The sequence below is a fragment of a genome, unplaced genomic scaffold, assembly GCF_019419815.1.
Source record: "Pyrus x bretschneideri cultivar Hongxiangsu unplaced genomic scaffold, Pyrus_bretschneideri_v1 Contig25, whole genome shotgun sequence".
NCBI lineage: Eukaryota > Viridiplantae > Streptophyta > Magnoliopsida > Rosales > Rosaceae > Pyrus > Pyrus x bretschneideri.
The window spans coordinates 2,177,274-2,195,997 of NW_025999557.1; the positions used below are offsets into that span (position 1 = coordinate 2,177,274).

The 18,724-nt window shown below is 40.0% G+C and overlaps 1 protein-coding gene across 1 annotated transcript; it reads right to left on the reverse strand.

Moving 5' to 3' along the window:
• Window positions 1–17,467: 17,467 nt before the first annotated feature.
• LOC125478444 (uncharacterized mitochondrial protein AtMg00820-like) lies at window positions 17,468–18,323 on the reverse strand. Its single transcript, XM_048586617.1, has 2 exons — window positions 18,120–18,323; window positions 17,468–18,038 (listed from the first exon to the last, which is right to left on the reverse strand). Exons 1-2 carry the CDS (start codon window positions 18,181–18,183, stop codon window positions 17,623–17,625), a joined length of 480 nt encoding a protein of 159 aa, XP_048442574.1. The 5' UTR covers window positions 18,184–18,323; the 3' UTR covers window positions 17,468–17,622.
• Between the last annotated feature and the right edge of the window lie 401 nt (window positions 18,324–18,724).

Consider the following 18,724-nt stretch of genomic DNA (forward strand, 5'->3'; position numbering starts at 1 on the left):
CAATTTTGTGACTCCCCGTCTAATGTCCAACTCCGGAATCATTCTCACCATTCTTTTTTTGTGAAGAGATCAATGACGACAAAGGTTCTTTTTATTTGGGATTATCCTTGCTGACCAAAGGGCTTAAAGCCCATTACCATACCTATATAAATAAATAGAATAAAAAAATAGGAACCAATGGGAGAGGTGTGGTTCTAGTTGTGCACAAAAAAAGAACGAAAAAAGTGAATGATCAATCATTCACGTATGAAAGAATAAAAAGGGAAAATGGGGCTAGACTTTAGAAATGGTGCATTGCAGATTGCACCATATGAAAAGAATAAAAAAAAAAAAAAAAGCAAAGGCTAGGGACTTAATCATTGCCTTTTCTGTTTTAGTATATTTATGTGTATAGTGTTGGTTTAAACATCTAACACAGGTTTTATTTATTTAAAGCAATTTATTTACAGTGAGTGGAGTTATTACCCTTTGCTTTAAGCTTTGATATTTATGTGAATGGTGCTGAATCAAAGCCCTTGTCACAAGCTTTATTTACTTAAAATCAATTTATTTACCATGGCTGGAATTACCGCTTATTGCTTTAATTTATTTAGTGTACTACATTTTGTTATGAGAGTATAACAAGGACCCCAAGTTCCTTGATTAGACTAGAATAATGTCAATTTTGAGAATAAATTCCAAGTACAATTGATACCTCTATAAAAGGAGAGGCAACACAACCACTTGTTCAAAAATCAAGACATTGCTCTCCAAATTTCAAAAGTTGGATTTTCTTGCATAAAGTTCGTCAACATTTTCTCAAATGCAATTTCAGCTTTCTAGATATCAAGGACAACTCTGGCAAAGTTAACACGTATAAAGTTCACTATTCAACAACACCGCTGTTGCCGACAAGCTTGTGTGACAAGGCCACATTCACACCACCACCTGCTATTGGGGAAATCCCTATACTCCATGGCAAGGCACACCTTCAAAACGCCTAGCTCATTTTCCTTGTTGAGAATGCATCTGTAACCAAACCTCTCAACATTTTCAGTCTTCATTCTCTATGAAAATACCTCTTCAACCAAGTCTCTCAAAATGCCAAACTCATTTTCTTAGCAAGAAATATTTTTGATTGAGAAGCTTTACATCAGCATCAAAACCTTTTACTGTCTTTCTTCAAGAGCAAAAGTATTTCATATCATTAGGGTCAAGAGCAAGAGTATCTTATATCATACTTTTTCCCTGTCTTTTCCTTCGCCCTTACTCTTACCTACAAGGCAAAGAGTAAGAAAGCAATCAGTCGAAACCTGAAATCAAACTTTCGGTCAGGAACCGACTGCCTAGAACCTTTCCTGATTGCTTACCTTGCATTGCTTTTGAGTAGTCATCTTCAACTATTGTTGGAGCTAGATCTCAAGTCACCAACACAGCAGAATAATTGGTACGTTGTTGACTCTTTACACCGAAGTTGCTAAGCATGGACGAGTCACTGAGAAGTGATGGACCATCCAAGGGCAAAGGTTGCACACCACTTCTGCTGGGCAAGAGACTAAAGCAGAATGATCAACGATGAGGCAATAGAAGTCCAAAAGGAGAAAATTAGTGGCTAACTAAGTGAATGGAAGACCAAAGTTCAATGATGGGAATCCTGTTCACAGCCCCTAACAAACACTACCAGTTTATATAATTCACGTGATGTACAAAAAGGTAATGAAAATTACTAATTGGTTACAAGTTACAAAGATGTTGCATGGATTGAAGTCTCAGTCAGACTATACATAGACTTGGCACTACTGGCCTGTTGCATACCGGAAGCATAACAGTCGTCGCATGGATTCAAGTTCCACAATGGAAGATCTATGGACACGGCAATTTTAATATATTTCGTGCCTAAAGCATGATCGATGTGTAGATTTCAATGATTCAATTCCCCATAAGTGGAGATCAAAAATCCAAGCTCTACAACGCTCTAGAGGAAGTTATGATCCAAATTCTCAAACAATTCATCTAATAAGAGATGACTATCCTAGAAGAGACAATGTAAAGCCCATGAAGAGGCAAAGATATCCAAAGTGATGAAATACTAATAAATATGCATGCGCATGCACATGAGAATTATGGGATCACAAATTGATGATTAACAATGTTAATTTTGGTTTTACAGTAGCTACTAAATTCATCAATGAGCTGTGTTGATATTGAGCCATGTTCTTTTGTTCGTCGACAAAAAGAAAAAAAATTGGCCAAAAATGGAGAAGGGCAATTCCATTACAATTGATTATGAACGTGGAAAAATGGACCTCTAGTACAAATAGCCAAATGATGTTGAACCCAGAAGGTTACATATAGACATTTGTAATACAATGAAATACACTCACATGATATGACAGAAGATTTCCAATTGAAACCTGAAATTGTAAACATGATCTCCCATTGTAAAGCTTGATCATTTAAGTGGAGAAGTATATATATGCCCAAAGCATATCTCCATAAGTAAATTCCTTCACGTATACATGAGCAAATTGCTCTGTATGAGTTCTAAAAGGGTAATGTGTCATGAAGTGTAAAAAATCCTTGAAGAATTCAAATTGCTTGAAGTAAGCCTTGTACGGATAAAGCATAAATTATGTACTCAATACCAATGGATGGAATAAATTGCCTTAGTGAGTGTTATCATTATAATGTTGTTGCAACATACTAAATCTCTTGCAAGAGTTGTTAATATTAAATTGGAACTCTTGAAGAGTCTAGAAAGGTTGTAAAATGTTGAAAGGAATATTGTCTCGAGCTACAGATCAAACAATATGCCAACACCAATGCTATCCAAAATGTTTATGGTATTAAAGAACCATATGGATTGAAGATCATGAGTTGAACACTCAACTAGTTAATTAATATTTAGACACTAAGAAAAATCATTCATCCTCATGAGGGAAATGATGAATTGATATTTGGTCTAGGAGTACCATATTTTAGTGAAGTATGTACCTTACTGTATTTAGCACAATACATTGAATCAGGTGTTACACTTCATGTGGAACATAATACCAACAAATGGGTATTGCAATGAAATAAAGTTTATTTATAGATATCTCCAATAAATTATAGATATGTGCTTGTTCTATTCCAGAGAACTTACTAATAGCCACGGTCTTATTGGGCAAACAAAATTTAAATACCTTTATAGCCTGCATACAAATCTCTCTCATAAAGGATTTGTACTTACATATGGACATAGATTGACTCTGCAATGATCAAGGAAGTAAGGATTCATTGCTGGATCTTCATATCTCTCATAAACACATCTCCATGAAGCTAGTCATGAATGTATTTGGCTAATACTTGGGGCCATTTAAAATTTGGAGAGCTTGTGAACCACCTTCAGAAGCTAACACTCCAACTGTCATGCATGGTATCGGCTTACATCAACTTAGTAATCAACCAGATTGAAGAATTTGAAATCAGGGGGAGATACTTATCAAGGGGGTCCAAAACAGATCAAGATTTTAACGAGGCAACCGAAATTGACATATGGTCATCCAAGGAAGAGTATTGTAATGTATTGACATATGGTCATCCAAGGAAGAGTGTTGTAATGTAATATGTGGATGGCCCACATGAATAGTTTGTTACTATTCATCCAAAGAAAAATCAGATGGGTTATCATTCATATGAAGAAAGTTTGTAAAGCAAATAATGTTGCTACAATAATCTTTTGCCTATAAAATGAGAGCATATGGAGGAAGAAAGTAAGGGTGAAAGAAAAGAAGAGAGATACATAATAAAATATCAGTGAGCTGGGCTAGAGAAAAGAAAAAAAATAGTGAGAGTTATCTTTGTACTTATATTATTTCACATAATGAAAGAAAGTACTACTGTAACCCCGAGGATGTAGGCACACTTGCTGAACCTCGTAAATATTGTGTCTTATTTACTTTATGTTTCACTGCACATATAGCGTCGATTTTACAACAGAGGAAAAGTTTTTGGTTTGGTTTTTTTGGGGTGGGGGGGGGGGGGGGCGGGGGAGGGGGTGTATTGGTGGGAGGCGCTAGGCCAATTTTTTTTTTTTTTAATTTAATTCTCTAGTCCTTATCATTAAATAAAATTATTAAGAGGGTTTTAGTTAAAATGCAAAATTTTGAAGTTTTTTTTTTATTAGTTTTCCTTTTTTGATATCCAAATTGACTATGTTAAATATCTTTCGAGCTTGATTATTGAATGTGGTCGGTTATCATATGAGATAAAAAAATAATAATATTAACGTGCACCTCAAATTATTAAAATTAATGTGTGGAGAAACATTAAACGCTAAGGAATCCTAATCTTAGTATAATTATTAAAATTAATGTGTGGAGAAACATTAAACGCTAAGGAATCCTAATCTTAGTATAAATAGGAAAGCAAATCAGTTGACTGAAAATCTTGTGTGGTACCAAAGATACATTATCCTAATTAATTAAGTGGTTTTATTTTTCGTATCTATAGTGCACTAAGAAGTATTAAGGGATAGTTTAGTTTCAGTATTTGGTTATAAACTAAAACCTTATGCATTTTAATTTTTTAATTAAAGTCCCTCTCCTACCACATAAATGACATAATAATAGAAGAGATGCAATAATACCAATAATGACTCAACCGTTTTTTTTCTTTCATTTACACTACCAATTTAATTATTCAAAATTGCTTATGGGTTTTGTTATTAAAAAAAAAAAAAATTGCTTATGGGTCCATTCTAGATTATAAAAAAAAAAAAAAAAAAGGGGATTTTATTTTATTTTTATAAAATATGAGTGCATTTATATAATAAAATTTGGCTAAATTTTACATATAAAAAATTGGTACATTTATATAAAAATATGGATACATTTTACATACAAAAAATTGATACATTTTATATAAAAAAAGGGGGCATGTTTTATATATCAAAAATCGGTACATTTTATATTAAAAAAAAAAAGATTTTACATTAAAAATGGGTACATTTTACATAAAAAATGGTGCTTACAAAAAAAGGATACATTTTGCATATAATAAAGTGGTATATTTGTAAAGAAAAAATGGGTACTGTGGACCCAAAAATAATCAAGAGGCGACACATGGATTTTTGGGTTAAAATGACAAAATTACTCTCAAGGCACACCGGAATTCCTACGCGTGAGCAGTGGACAATCATAATCAAGTAAAAAATGCCCAAATAGGTATTTATTTTCAAACCTATTTCATCCATTCTCATCATATCTTCTCCACAAGATAACCCCCAAAACATTCCATTTAAATTTATGTTAATTGGTCAATTAATAGATTTATTACCTAATTAATCTATTAATTGTCAATTAAACTACCAATTACACCCAAAAAACTCCCAAGAGGCCGGTCACCTTCTCTCCCAAAGGGACCGGCCATGCACTATATATTCAACCTTATTTCCTCTAAAAACCTAGGTCTTGACTCTTGCTAAACACTCAAAAATTCCCAAAACACTTTTCTCTCAAAATTAATTTTGGCATCGGAGGTTCTTCGGCTAAAGCGCCCCCCCCCCCCAATTCATCGTGGGCGTGTGAGGCTCTTGGCCTTGACCAAATGTGTTATTGTTTTGTAGATGCAATTTTGTCTAAGATCAAGGAGGAAGAAAATTGCATACACAAATTGGTGCTTTCATTGAGAGTTGAAGTACACACTCATAGAAGACTCACATAAAAGGTTTTTCTCTATTTTTTTCTTGTCCATTTTTCTTGAATATTTTTCGTACGTTCTTATTATTAGAATTTTTTATTTGCCAAGATTCTTTAATAAAACGTAAAAGAGAAATACAATGGCTAGAAATTTAGAAAATTCCACAACTGAAAATTCCAATATTTAAGAAATGAGACCACGGGGATCCACGAGGCCAAATGTGATCATAGGTGGAGTGGCACCACCGCTACGGGGGCTCCACTGTGGTGGCCACCACCAGTGGCGAGGTCCATGGCACCACCACCACGGCCCGAGCCGTGCCATCCAAGGCCCACGGCACCAAAACCACTGCCTAAGCCATGTCACTCCAAGCCCAACACGAGCCTAATACGTTGGTAAACCGAGCCCTAGCCTCGCACCCACGTGCGCCACACATCGAGCAGCCCACTCTCGTGGCCTAGCCTGCTCCTGCCGAGCAGCCTGCTCTCATGGCCCAGCCTGCTCCCGCCGAGTAGCCTGCTTCCCTGGCCCAACTTGCTCCTCTGGCCCAGCTTGCTCCCGAGGCCTTCCAAGCAGCCCAAATCGATCCAAGATTAGTTCAACGGTCCCGGCTCCAAATTTTCGGACCGACGATCGAACTGGGAGCATTTTCACCACATTTTTCTGCGGATTTGACATTTCCTAACTCAAATCTTGCGCCCGGAGTCTACCACACTTCCATTGCTCAAGGAGACACATACCTTCCAAGATATTCCAACGTAAATGGAGAACAACACTTGTCTCAACAAGTCATAAAGTTGACGAGCGCCCTTGCATAATAAACGACCTTGGTGAACCAGTTCTTACAGCGCACCGAGATGCAACGTGCCCTAGACGAGGTGTCCCGAAATAGGACAAGGGTAAACAAAGAACCTCTCCAGCAGCGTCTGGACAAGCAGGCACTCGACTTGCCACGAACTGAGCATTCAGGTAGTGTACACTCCCGATTGGGCCCTTGAGATAGCGTATACTCCCGTCTTAGCGCGCGGATGAGAGTGCACTCTCGACTAGGCCCATTCAAGGTTGCGGTCACACTCCAATAGTCAACATGAGTAACCTTCTAGGCGAAGTGTTCATTTGCGACTAAGCTCGCAAGGAGCATCCTTCACCTTACATCAGAGTAGGCAGCACAACAGACGGAGAGAAACAATCACTCAATCCTGCTCAAGCTCAACCGGCAGCCTGCGAAGAACTCGTTCACCTGCTAGGTACGCACCACACACACTGCATCCGAGGCATAGACGAGCGAAACACATGGAAGAGCATCCTCGACCAGCAAGTCATGGCTGGGGGCAGCCGAGAGCTCTGCTACCCCAACAAATGCAAATTCAGGAAGAAGTAGAAAGACTCTTGACCAAGCGATTGCGTAATTTTCAACGCAACAAGTTTGTCGACGAGGCACTACAACGGAACATAACCAACATAAGCAGGTCACCCTTCATGGACGAGATTGAGCAGGCAGAGCCTCTACGTGAGTTCAGCATGCCACATTTCACATTTTTCAAAGAGGATGAGGACCCAAAGAGACACTTAAAACACTACCAAAACGCAATGACCCTCTATCAAAACAACGACGATCTCATGTGCAATATATTCGCCATCACTTTACAAGGCGATGAGCAAGATTGGTTCTACACCCTGCTGCCACAATCTATTTGAAGTTTCGACAAACTTTCTTTAGTTTTTACCAAAGAATATTCATCATATCGCTTGATCAAAAAGAAGTCCGACTATTTGTTCAATGTCAAGAAGAACCCAAAAGAGTCGTTTCGTGACTATGTGAAGAGGTTCAAAGCAGAGAAGGTAGAACAACCTTCCAAAAAGGACTTCCAGCAGACCACTCGCTATTCGAAAAACTGATCATGAAAAAAGATCTAACTCTAGCAGACTCTTTTGTTTTGGCAGAGAAGCATGCACTTTAGGACAAGGCTGGCCAATGCACATTCAAGGACTTGAAGAAGTACTCGACATCACCTCCCTACTATCTAAACCAGAAGTACATGAAGACTTATTCACATGTTTGACGACATCTGAAGCAGTAATAAGCTCTACCATTATACGAGAAGAGTTGGGGGCACGACTACCTGTATTCCACAGTTCAAAAGCTCTTCTAGATGCTATCGGAAATTCAAAAGCTAGGCGGTAGTTGTTGCAACCCGAAAGCTCAAGTTTTACCTTCAAACGCACGGAGTCATCCTCATGACGCATTACTCCGCCCAATCCAAACGCACGACGATAAAGGCGTAGACCTTGACGGATGCAAAGTTTTCTGACTAACTCAACAACTCAGCCCAAAAGAGACGCCAAGGGCAGACGAACACTGGAAGGACACACTCAGAAGCAAGTTTTGTCTTCGTCACCCCAAAAGATTTTACATAGAAGCAACATGTATCGGCAGTTAAGCACTACCTCTTGCTGCACGTCACACGGCCCTAGCCGACCCTTGCTCCATAATTTAGCTTTACAATGGTCCAATATCGGCAGTTAAGTATCTCATGCTACGTGTAACATGGCCCCAGCTCCACGACTCCCTACCATGTATTTACAACGTAATAGAGCGGCTCAACGATGCCCTGAAGGTATCCGAGCACGCTCTAGATGCACCTGCTCTACCCAATGGAGACTTCTGGCATTTGCATGTCAACGACTCATCCAACTACAAAGGTTTGAGAGTAGGCGTAGTCCTTGTCACCCCAGATGATTCGATACCCGAACAAGCGATCACTCTAGGCTTCAAAGTACCCAACAACGAAATAGAGTACGAGACCATACTAGCAGGCCTTCGAATGGCAAAAGACTTAACTGCATATAACGCTCACGTGGACGCACTAGCCGGCCTAGGCTCTGCCTTCGACCACTAACTCAAATGCTCTATCCCGAAGGAATATCTAGACAAGCCAAACATAGAGGCAAAGCCAGCAGCCAAGGTGTCATAGGTTTGTACAACTCCAAACTAGCAAGATTTTATTGTAGACTACTTGTCCAATGACACATTCCCCACAGAAGGCAGCACGTTACTACATGTGGAACGGCATTCTCATCCAAAGATTTTACAACAAACCATATCTTTGCTGTCTAACGCCTTCCAATGACTTAAAGGTTCTAAGCTCAATCCATGAAGGCGTTTGTGGAAATCACTCCGGAGGTCGATCCATAGCACATAAGGCTTTTAACGCATGCTACTATTGGCTTACCATGCACCAAGATGCTAAGGAGTTAGTACAAAAGTGTGACTGCTGCCAACACTACAAGCTGATACCAGCATTGCTTGTCAGTGAGCTACACCCACATACAAGTCATTGGCCGTTCATGCACTAGGTAATCGACCTAGTAGGACTTATGCCGCTTGCTACTGGGGGCAGATGCATGATGATTGTGGCAACCAATTACTTCACCACATGGGTAAAAGTAGAGCCCAAGACGACCACAACTCAGACGGACATAGAGCATTTCATATGGAGGAACATCATTTGCCAATTTGGCATCTCGTAGTCCATCGTCACCGACAACAGCCAACAATTCGTGGGTAAAGATGTGGCGAAGTTCTTCCAAAAGTATGGCATTAAGTATCACATGTCCACGCTGAGATATCCTCAAGGCAATAGGCGGGTCGAAGCATCCAACAAGATGATCCTCGATTGCCTCAAGAAATCCCTCACCAACAAGAAAGGAAAATAGCCAAACGAACTCCCCGGATGTCTATGGGCATATCGCATCACCAAAAAAGGAGCAATTGATGAGACTGCTTTCTCTTTGGCATTTTTCTCAGAAGCAATCATTCATCCCAATGTCATCAAGCCAAGTTTCATCGCTCTACTACCAAGGATTGAGCAGAACAGTAAGGAGATAGCCACAACCTAAGATCTGGCAGAGGAGAAGCGCAAGCAAACCATCACCCACATCGTAACTTACCAACAACAGCTCTTCTCCAGCTACAACAAAAGGGCCAAGATCCGACAATTCCAGCCTAATGATCTAATCCTAAGAAAAACCTTCATCACTGCCTACAGAGAAGGCTTCAAAAAGATGAATCCCATCTAGGAAGGTCCGTACAAGATCATCAGAGTAGGCAGCAAGAGTAATTACACCCTCGCCACCATGAAACGATAAGAATACCGAAAAGCAGTGGAGCACCTACAATCTGAGGAAGTACCATATGTGACCTCACACTACATCAAAGCCCGAAAACTCAAACAGCTCGACGAGCACCACCTCACAAGCCGAAAACTATCCAATTGTTATATAGTTCATACCTTACAGTTAAGCTCTCGTTTGTTTCACTCATTTTTCAATGAGGAATTCAGAAGTAATCACAACTTGGCTCGGCTGCATGCTTACAACAACCGATCATTCATACACTTCAAAAAAAGATTGTTCCCTTCTTAGGGACTCATCGTAAGAATTGCGCCCCCTAAGGGACCAACTATGCTCTCTAGTGCAAGAGGGTAAACCAATTCCCCAACACCTACATGGGTCAGCTCTCCAAAATGGGAGGATAAACTCTACATTCCAAATATCTAGACATGGATGAGTCTGGCTACCCTAGTATAACTAAATGCATAATGTCTTGCGTCGGGATTCTTAAAAGTAACCACAATGGTCTTTTTCAAGGCTTAGCTAATTGAAGGATTTTAGGTCTCTTGGCCTAATCTGTGGGGAACCGGGCCCTAGAGACGGAAGGGGCACATTACGCAGTACTTCCGATAGACGGCTGCCCTGGAACCCTAAAGTTGCTACCGAGTGCACTAAGGTAACCTACGGTTTCCAGAAGACTGTCTACGGCTTGCCCTTTGAACAGTAAAGCCACGCTAGACTTATACAACCGCACATTCTTATGAAAGGTTAAACAAGCTAGCTTGCATATGCGAAGCTTTATCCACTGCCGACATGTTACGCAGTCGATAAGCTTCACCTCTGCCAAGCACATAATAACTCACACCAAGTCCTAAAGTGTTGTGATACTTGCTACACAACTTACGAAATTAGAGAAAGCCAAGGTTAACAGCCTAGTGGTTACGCGGACTTATCTGCTTCTATAAGTAAGGCATCCGGTTGCCAACCCTATGGCTAACAACTTTGCAAAGTTCTACACCAACACCTACGACTGCATAGGCTACGTAGGCATGTCTGCTTATAGAAAAGTAGCATGCCTGCCACTGGTCTATAAAGTTTAAAGGTTAGGGCATGAACAAAAGAAGGGAAGATGAAGAAAAACGTAGGAAACATGTTTATAAACAACTAGCAAAGGCCGAATAAGTTCAAGGAAAACAAGAGCTACAAGGAAAAACAAAGAAAATCCTAAAGGCAACTTGGACATCCCACAACTACTCGATCACCACACCTTCAGCAGCCGTGACGCTCTTAGCAGTAGCATAATCCAACGCTTCACCCCTGGTTTCCCTAGCCTAGGCACCAACTTCTTCAACTACTTCACCAATTGAAGCCTCAAAAGTAAAAGCAAGCAAGTCTTCCGGAGAAATAGAGAAGGTCTCAAAACCTAGAGCTCATCCTTCTTACCCTTTAGCTGCTCATTCTCCTCGAGCAAACCAACACAAACGCGCTGCAGCTCATCCACTTCTTTCTTCAGACTTTCATTGATCTTCAGTACACCTTAAGTTCCAACACTTGGGGTCCAAGCTTATCGACGATTCTCTTGAAGTGGATCACTTGATTATAAACAACAATCAACTCTTCATCCTTTGCATAAGCAGCAAAACGAAGCTCAGCAACTGTAAACTCAAGATCTTGAATATGAGGTATGTAACATCCAATCTCCTTCTCTGCACTTTCATACTTAACTTGGATCGCGTCAAGCCTAGTCTTCAAGTCAACAATCTCTTGGTGAGTGGTCTCAAGCTGTAGAGAAATGAGGGCAGAAATATTAGACCCCTTCAAAACAACAAGCTCAAAATCCAACCTCTTAATCTCCTCGGCCGAGGAATAAGCTTCAGCTACCATAGTCTTCACTACCTCCTTGGCAGCCTTGCTATATATGCATCATAGCAAGCAGAGCAGTCCTTCTATATTGGGTCGTATGCTTCACAAAGGAACTTGGGCAAAAAAACCTTTCTAACGCCATCAACAAACTTGGCACAAACGTCCATGTCTTCAAGTAGATCTAGTGTCCAGAGCACACAGATTTTAGTAACCTTCCTAGAAGTAGGCTTAGTGGATTTTTCACAGCTGCCCACGCAAGCAGTCTCCTTCTTCCCAATAGGCGAGTCAGTTTCAGCAGCAGAGGGTGTAGGCCTTAGCGCCACTTTAGCAGCAAAGTCCACTTTATCGCTCTTCATAATAGCAAGTTTTTCCGAAGAAGAACCGGACTTAACTCCTGACGGATGTCTTGGCACAGACTTCGACACTAGGGGCATGACAAGACCTCTACACTGAGCAATGTTATCAGCAATCGAATTACCCATTCTCGACATAGCAGACACCACAGGCTCAGATCTGGCAGCCTCATTTTTCTTCCCATTGGAAGAAATCATGTCAATCACAGGCCTCTCGACAGCAGGTGGACCTTCACAAGCAGCGGATGAAGTCTTCAGCTTTTTTTCTTAACTAGCATCTCTTGAGCAGACAGGGAAGATCTCTTCTTTCCACCTTCATTCACAGTAGGCTGCACGACAGCGATCTGACGAGCCAAAGTATCCACCTTGATCCTTTTTACCTTCTCTCTCGGGAGCAACCTACATTTCTCGTGACAAAGAGAACTAAGCAGCCAATGTTATTCACAGTATTCAGCAGGGGAACTCAACCCATACTGGCTTTTTCCTCATTTTTTTCTCCCAGAGCAACAGGCAGGAGGCTTGCATGCCCAGCATTCCAGCAGCCCATGAGGCCTTCGACCTTCTCATCTTTCTCAATCACCGACCTGGCCCCCATCAGGTCCAAGAGCCCAAAGGACATAAATCATGCGGCTCGCCTAGCACTGCCTCAACGCCTCAATCCACGGCCCCAGCCACACAAGCTACCCTTGGCTCTAGCCAAGCTGAGTAGCTCAAGCAATGGTCCCTGCCACAACACCTCCTCACCCCATGCCGAGCCAACTCATGGCCCTTACCAGCTGACATGCCACACCATCCCGAATGTTGCCCTGCGATAGCACTATCCAAGAAGAAGACAAGGAAAATTAATTTTTCTTACCTCGGTGCGGCGCGAAGAAGACGAAGAAAGAAATGAAAACGATCTTTTGCACTGGCAAGATGTAGAAGATTGCTAGAGAAGGGGGAACAAATATCCTCTAAGCTCTTTCTCTCTTGTAGGGTAGAATAAATCGCTCTCCAAAGTTGATTTAATAACCCACTTAAGGTGTACTTAAATAAGCTTTGAGAGAAATTTATTTCCCTTTTCTAGAAGGATCTAATTTCCTATTAAAGAGGGAATCAACATAAAAAAAGGAAGCAATTTTAAGTTTTCTAAAGAAAGAAAATCTCTACACCTGTTGCCATTTTCTGCAAGCAGCTCAACAGGTGTGGGGGCATTTGTGGAGCCAAAAATAATCAAGAGGCGACACGTGGATTTTTAGGTAAAAATGACAAAATTACCCTCAAAGCACATCAGAATTCCTACGCGCGAGCAATGGACAATCATTCTTCAATCAAGTCAAAAAATGCCCAAATAGGTATTTATTTTCAAACCTATTTCATCCATCCTCATCATATCTTCTCCACAAGGTAACCCCCCAAAAAAATTCCATTTAAAATTATGTTAATTGGTCAATTAATACATTTATTACCTAATTAATTTATTAATTGTCAATTAAACTACCAATTACACCCAAAAAACTCCCAAGAGGCCGGTCACCTTCTCTCCCAAAGGGGGCCGGCCATGCACTATATATTCAACCTCATTTCCTCTAAAAACCTAGGTCTTGACTCTTGCTAAACACTCAAAAATTCCCAAAACACTTTTCTCTCAAAATTCTAACTTTGGCATCGGAGGTTCTTCGGCCAAAGCCCCTCCCCCCCTATTAATCATGCGCGCGTGAGGCTCTTGGCCTTGACTAAATGTGTTATTTGTTTTGTAGGTGCAATTTTATCCAAGATCAAAGAGGAAGAAATTTGCATCCACAGGTACAGTATAAATAAATTATGGGTACATATAAAAGGTTAAAAAAAATTATGAGTACAAATAAAAGTTTAAAAAAATAATGGACAAAAAGAAATTAATATATGGATACAATTTAAAATTTAAAAGAAAAGATGATACAACTTAAAAAAGAAGGTTGCAAATTAAAAATGGCAAACTAGAAATAGAAATATATGATAAAATTTAGCCATAAATATAAATATACCAAATGTAACGTTTCAAACATTAAATGAATATATTTGGAAATAAATTTTAATTATCTTGACAGGTAAATAATTTATTTTTTAAACAATTAATGACGTTTATTAAAACCAAGGATCTTGATCAAAAATTGAAAAATAATAAGATTTTGAGTAGAAAAAGTAGAGATGGTAACCTAATTTATACCTCCGTATCAGTTGGTTTTGGTTTTGTAGGTCTAAACCGAGTGCCATGAAAACTGCAATCAAAAGAAGCTACAGTGGAATATCCCAGTCGTCCCATGGAGCAGCACCCGCCCCTGATTTTATCCATCACTTAAAAAGATCAAAATTAATGAACCATTCTATCAGTATCGATGATCTTCCTCTGGCTGTATTGGTTGAAATCCTTTGTCGGGTTCCTAGTAAGAAATTTGTTTTCCAAAGCAAATGTGTGTCCAAGAGTTGGTGTACTCTCATCTCCAATCCTCATTTCGCTAAGTGCTTTGGAGGATCTGATAAGTTGGAAAGCCAATGAATTTCTTACTAGAGTATCATCGGGGTTGTCCAAGCCGCTGACTCCGTTGTTCAAAAGGCTCATGAGTTTCCACTATTTGAAGGAAGAGCCGATTGTGGTAGGGACGTATAATTACCTAGTTTTGTGTTGTGCAAGCTAGAATTATCAACGCGATTACTACATCTGCAATCCATACACCAGGCAATGGGTTGGTTGCTCTTCCTCCCACCCCTAATTGCGTTAAACAAAATGTAGCAGTTGGATTCATCTGTGATACTCCCTACTATGAGGAAGACGACAGTGACAAAAAAGAGATCATTATCAATGCTAACTATAGGTGCAGGATTGTGAGATTAATTCTTGTTCCAGGGAAGACATTTTCCTCCGAATTCAGCCTGGAGATATTCTCTTCCGAAACTGGTGAATGGAGAAAGTCAATTGTATCGTCCCCACAAGCCTTTGTGTTTATATTTTCTAGCCATTGTGAGATTAGTTATACTTACAATCGAATGCTATACTGGATGGGTGATTGCCTAGACGAAGATTGTGAGAACAATCTCATTGGGTTGGATCCATTCATGATGGACGACAACAATAAACAACAGTATGAATTTCATTTCGTTCACTTTGATGACCAATTTTTGAGAAAATATGATCCAGTAGGACCAATACTTGAATGCTATGGCGAGCATGGAGGGTGCCTACAGATGTGCGACTATGTCGGTGGATGTGAATATGTTTGGGACTTAAAAGAAGGAGACGAAGATGAGACAGCAACAGCTAACAACAAGCGGTACAGTTTGAAAGACGTGAGGATATATTCAGTACACGAAGAAACAGTTCCAGTTCTGGACGATGACAATCAGTTTGGTGTGCTAGGTTTCGACCCAAATAATGAGGAGATCGATCATGTACACAAAGGGACCTGACGGCATGTTCATATGCAACACTCGCACAGAAAAGTGGACAAAGATAGATGTAGAGTCTCAAGAAGGTTTCGCATTCTTCCCATATGTGCTCCCATGGTGGCGAACACCAATTCCTAGATTACCAGTACCAATTTCTGGATTACCACTACATACATGATGATGCCCATGTGGTTATGTCCACAACTAGTACATTGCTTTACTATGCTTATTTGTTCAGTAAAGACAATTATAGTCAATTACCTTTAAGGGGTTGCTATTCAAATGAAACAAAAAACAAAAAACAAAAAAAAAAAAACTGTATAGACTGATACGACTCTACATAAACTACAGATAAATGCAGTAATCTCAACACTTCCTCATACTGGATTTGTCCTGCAACATTTAGCTTATCTCTGAAACAATAGAACATATCTCTTGGAAGTACTTTTGTGAAAACATCTCTGTAATTTGTTCATCCGTCCCGCAGAAGTTCAATTCAATCTTGCTGTATTCAACTAATTAATTTTTGACAAAATGATGCCAAATTTCTATGTGGTTTGACCTGCTATGATATCAGTTGGAGTGTGTTGCTTTTGATGAAATATTCTTCTAATTCAAACTGCTTCACATGCTGCACTTGTGGCTAAAATATACTCCGCTTTGGTTGTTGATAATCTCATTAATGTACTTTGCTTCTTAGACGACCACGATAAAACACATGCCCAGATTATGTATCCTTCTACCATCAATTTCACCATCCCAATCACAATCCGTGAACCCAACTAAAATGCTTTCTTTCTCTTGAGTATAGATGATGATATATCCTTTGGTTCCTTGCACGTATCTTAATATTATTTCACATCAGCAAAACGATGATTGCTTGGATGATTCATGAATCGACATACTACACTTACTCACAAGAACCAAAGGTTTGGAATTTTCTTTATATTATTGATATGAACAGGGAAGTAAAATATATACAGAGATTATAATGATTAACTTCATGAAAGAAGGAGTTGACTTCCTAACTAAGTAAATATACATAAGGTAAATATACAACAATCAGGAATTTCATTCGTAGATTTCTCAACACTCACCCTCAAGTTGGAGAGTGAATGTTGTGAAGTCCCAACTTGTTTTGAGAGAATTGAAGTTATCTCTTCCTAGTGCCTTCGTGAATATGTCAGCCAATTGAATTCATGAAGGAACATAGGAGGGAGAAATTAATCCAGCTTGTTGCTTATCTCGAACAATGTGGCAATCAATTTCAATATGCTTTGTGCGCTCATGGAAAACTGCAATGTGGATAGCAGCTCTGTTGTCACAATAAAGGGCAATTGGTTTATCTTGTAAAACATTCAAATCACGAAGTATATATTGCAACCAAGTTAGCTCTAAACATGTGGTTGCCATTGCCCGGTATTGCCCGGTATTCTGCTCCGGCAAAGGAATGAGAAACATTTCATGGTTTCATCGACTTCCAGGAAATGAGGGCATCACCCATAAACAGACATAATCATGTGACTGATTTCCTTGTTGCCTTACACCCTACCCAATATCTAAGTCACAGTAGGCTTTTAAAGAAAGGTCATTAGTAGCCAGAAATAACAATCCCTGACCTGGACTTCCTTTAATGTATCACGAAACCCGCAAAGCTGCTTATAGGTGAGGCTTCTGATGCTGATGCATATATTGACTTAAGGTTTGAACTGAATAAACTATGTCTGGTCTAGTAATTGTCAAGTAGATTAATCGACCCACCATTCTTCTATACTGGGTTGGATCATGAAGTAATTCACCGTCATCAGGGGTAAGCTTTAAGTGCTGCTCCATTGGAAAAGTTTCCGGCTTTGCACCTAAAAGTCCTACATCTTGTAAGATATCCAAGGAATATTTGCGTTGAGATACAAATATACCCTTTTTAGAACATGAGAATTCCAATCCCAAAAAATACTTCAAGTTTTCAAGGTCTTTGATGCGAAATTTTTTAAGGAGAACGGACTTCAAGTGTTCCATCTCATGAAGATTGTTTCCTGTGAGAAGGATATCGTCAACATATATGAGAACCACAGTGAAAGAACTACCGCAGGTTTTTGTAAATAATGAATAATCAGCCTTGGACTGTTGAAATCCAGCTTGTTGAATAACACTAGAAAACTTGGAAAACCAGTTACAAGAGGCTTGTTTGAGACCATACAAAGACTTGTTGAGCGGACACACCAAGTGCTCATTCTGTCGGCAAAGTTCGGGAAAAAGGTCCATGCACACCTCCTCGTGCAAGTCGCCATGGAGAAAGGCGTTTTGAACATCGAGCTGATGAATATTCCAATTGCGAGAACCAGCGACTGAGAATACAACGAAGAATGGTGAGTTTGGTAGTTGGCGAAAACATCTCAATGTAATCAACGCCTTCAACTTGGGTGTAGCCCTTTGCCACAACACGAGCTTTATAGCAATCAATTGTCCCATCAGACTGATATTTAATGCGATAAACCCATTTGCATCCAATGGGTTTATACCCCGCATGTAGAGGAACCAACGTCCATGTATTATTCTGTTGCAAAGCATTGAGTTTGGCAGTCATGGCTTGCTGCCAATTGTGGTATGTAGCAGCTTGTGAATAAGATGTGGGTTCTTTGTGGCCTGAGACAATAGCTAAAAAAACATGATGTTGCATAGATAGTCTTGAATATGAAACAAAACTTGATAATGGATATTTCGTACCTTTAACAGAAGTTGGAGTAGAGTGGGACAACAGCACTAATTGGGTAAAAGTTGTGTTTGACATATGGTAATCTTTATGCCACGATGGCGGTTTGTGGGTTCGAGTAGAGTGTCTGGTAGGAGCAGGCAAAAGAGGAGATGATGGACTGGGATCGGTTGAATTGTCATGTGGAAAGTTATGAATGGTTGATTCATGGAAAGACGGAGGAGAAGTGGTGGAAGAGTGGGTGGAGTCCATATGGGTGGTAGCCACTAAATCATAAGATAGAGGTGTTGGTGTATGAGCGGAAGGTGAGAAAATAATGTGTAGGGTGGTGGCCTCTGAGTCATGAGATGTAGGTGGTGGTGGATAGGTAGAAGGTGAGGAAATAATGGGTGGGGTGGTGGCATCTGACTCTTGAGATGTAGGTGGTGGTGGATGGGCGGATGGAGAGGAAATAATAGGTGGGGTGGTGGAGCCCACATATTGACTAGGAGAATAAGGGTGAACTATGGGTACAACAATTTGTGAGTCTTGATGATGGTCTTCTGGAGTTAAAGATGCATAGGAAAAAATATTTTCATGGAATTTCAGATCTCTACTGACAAGAAATTGTGTTGTCCTC

Excerpts from the sequence above, each read along its gene's own strand:
- LOC125478444 (XM_048586617.1), bottom strand. The coding sequence starts at position 18,183 with ATGTCAAACACAACTTTTACCCAATTAGTGCTGTTGTCCCACTCTACT. Across the intron at positions 18,039-18,119 it reads TACTCCAACTTCTGTTAAAG|GCCACAAAGAACCCACATCT; the intron begins GTACGAAATATC and ends CTATTGTCTCAG.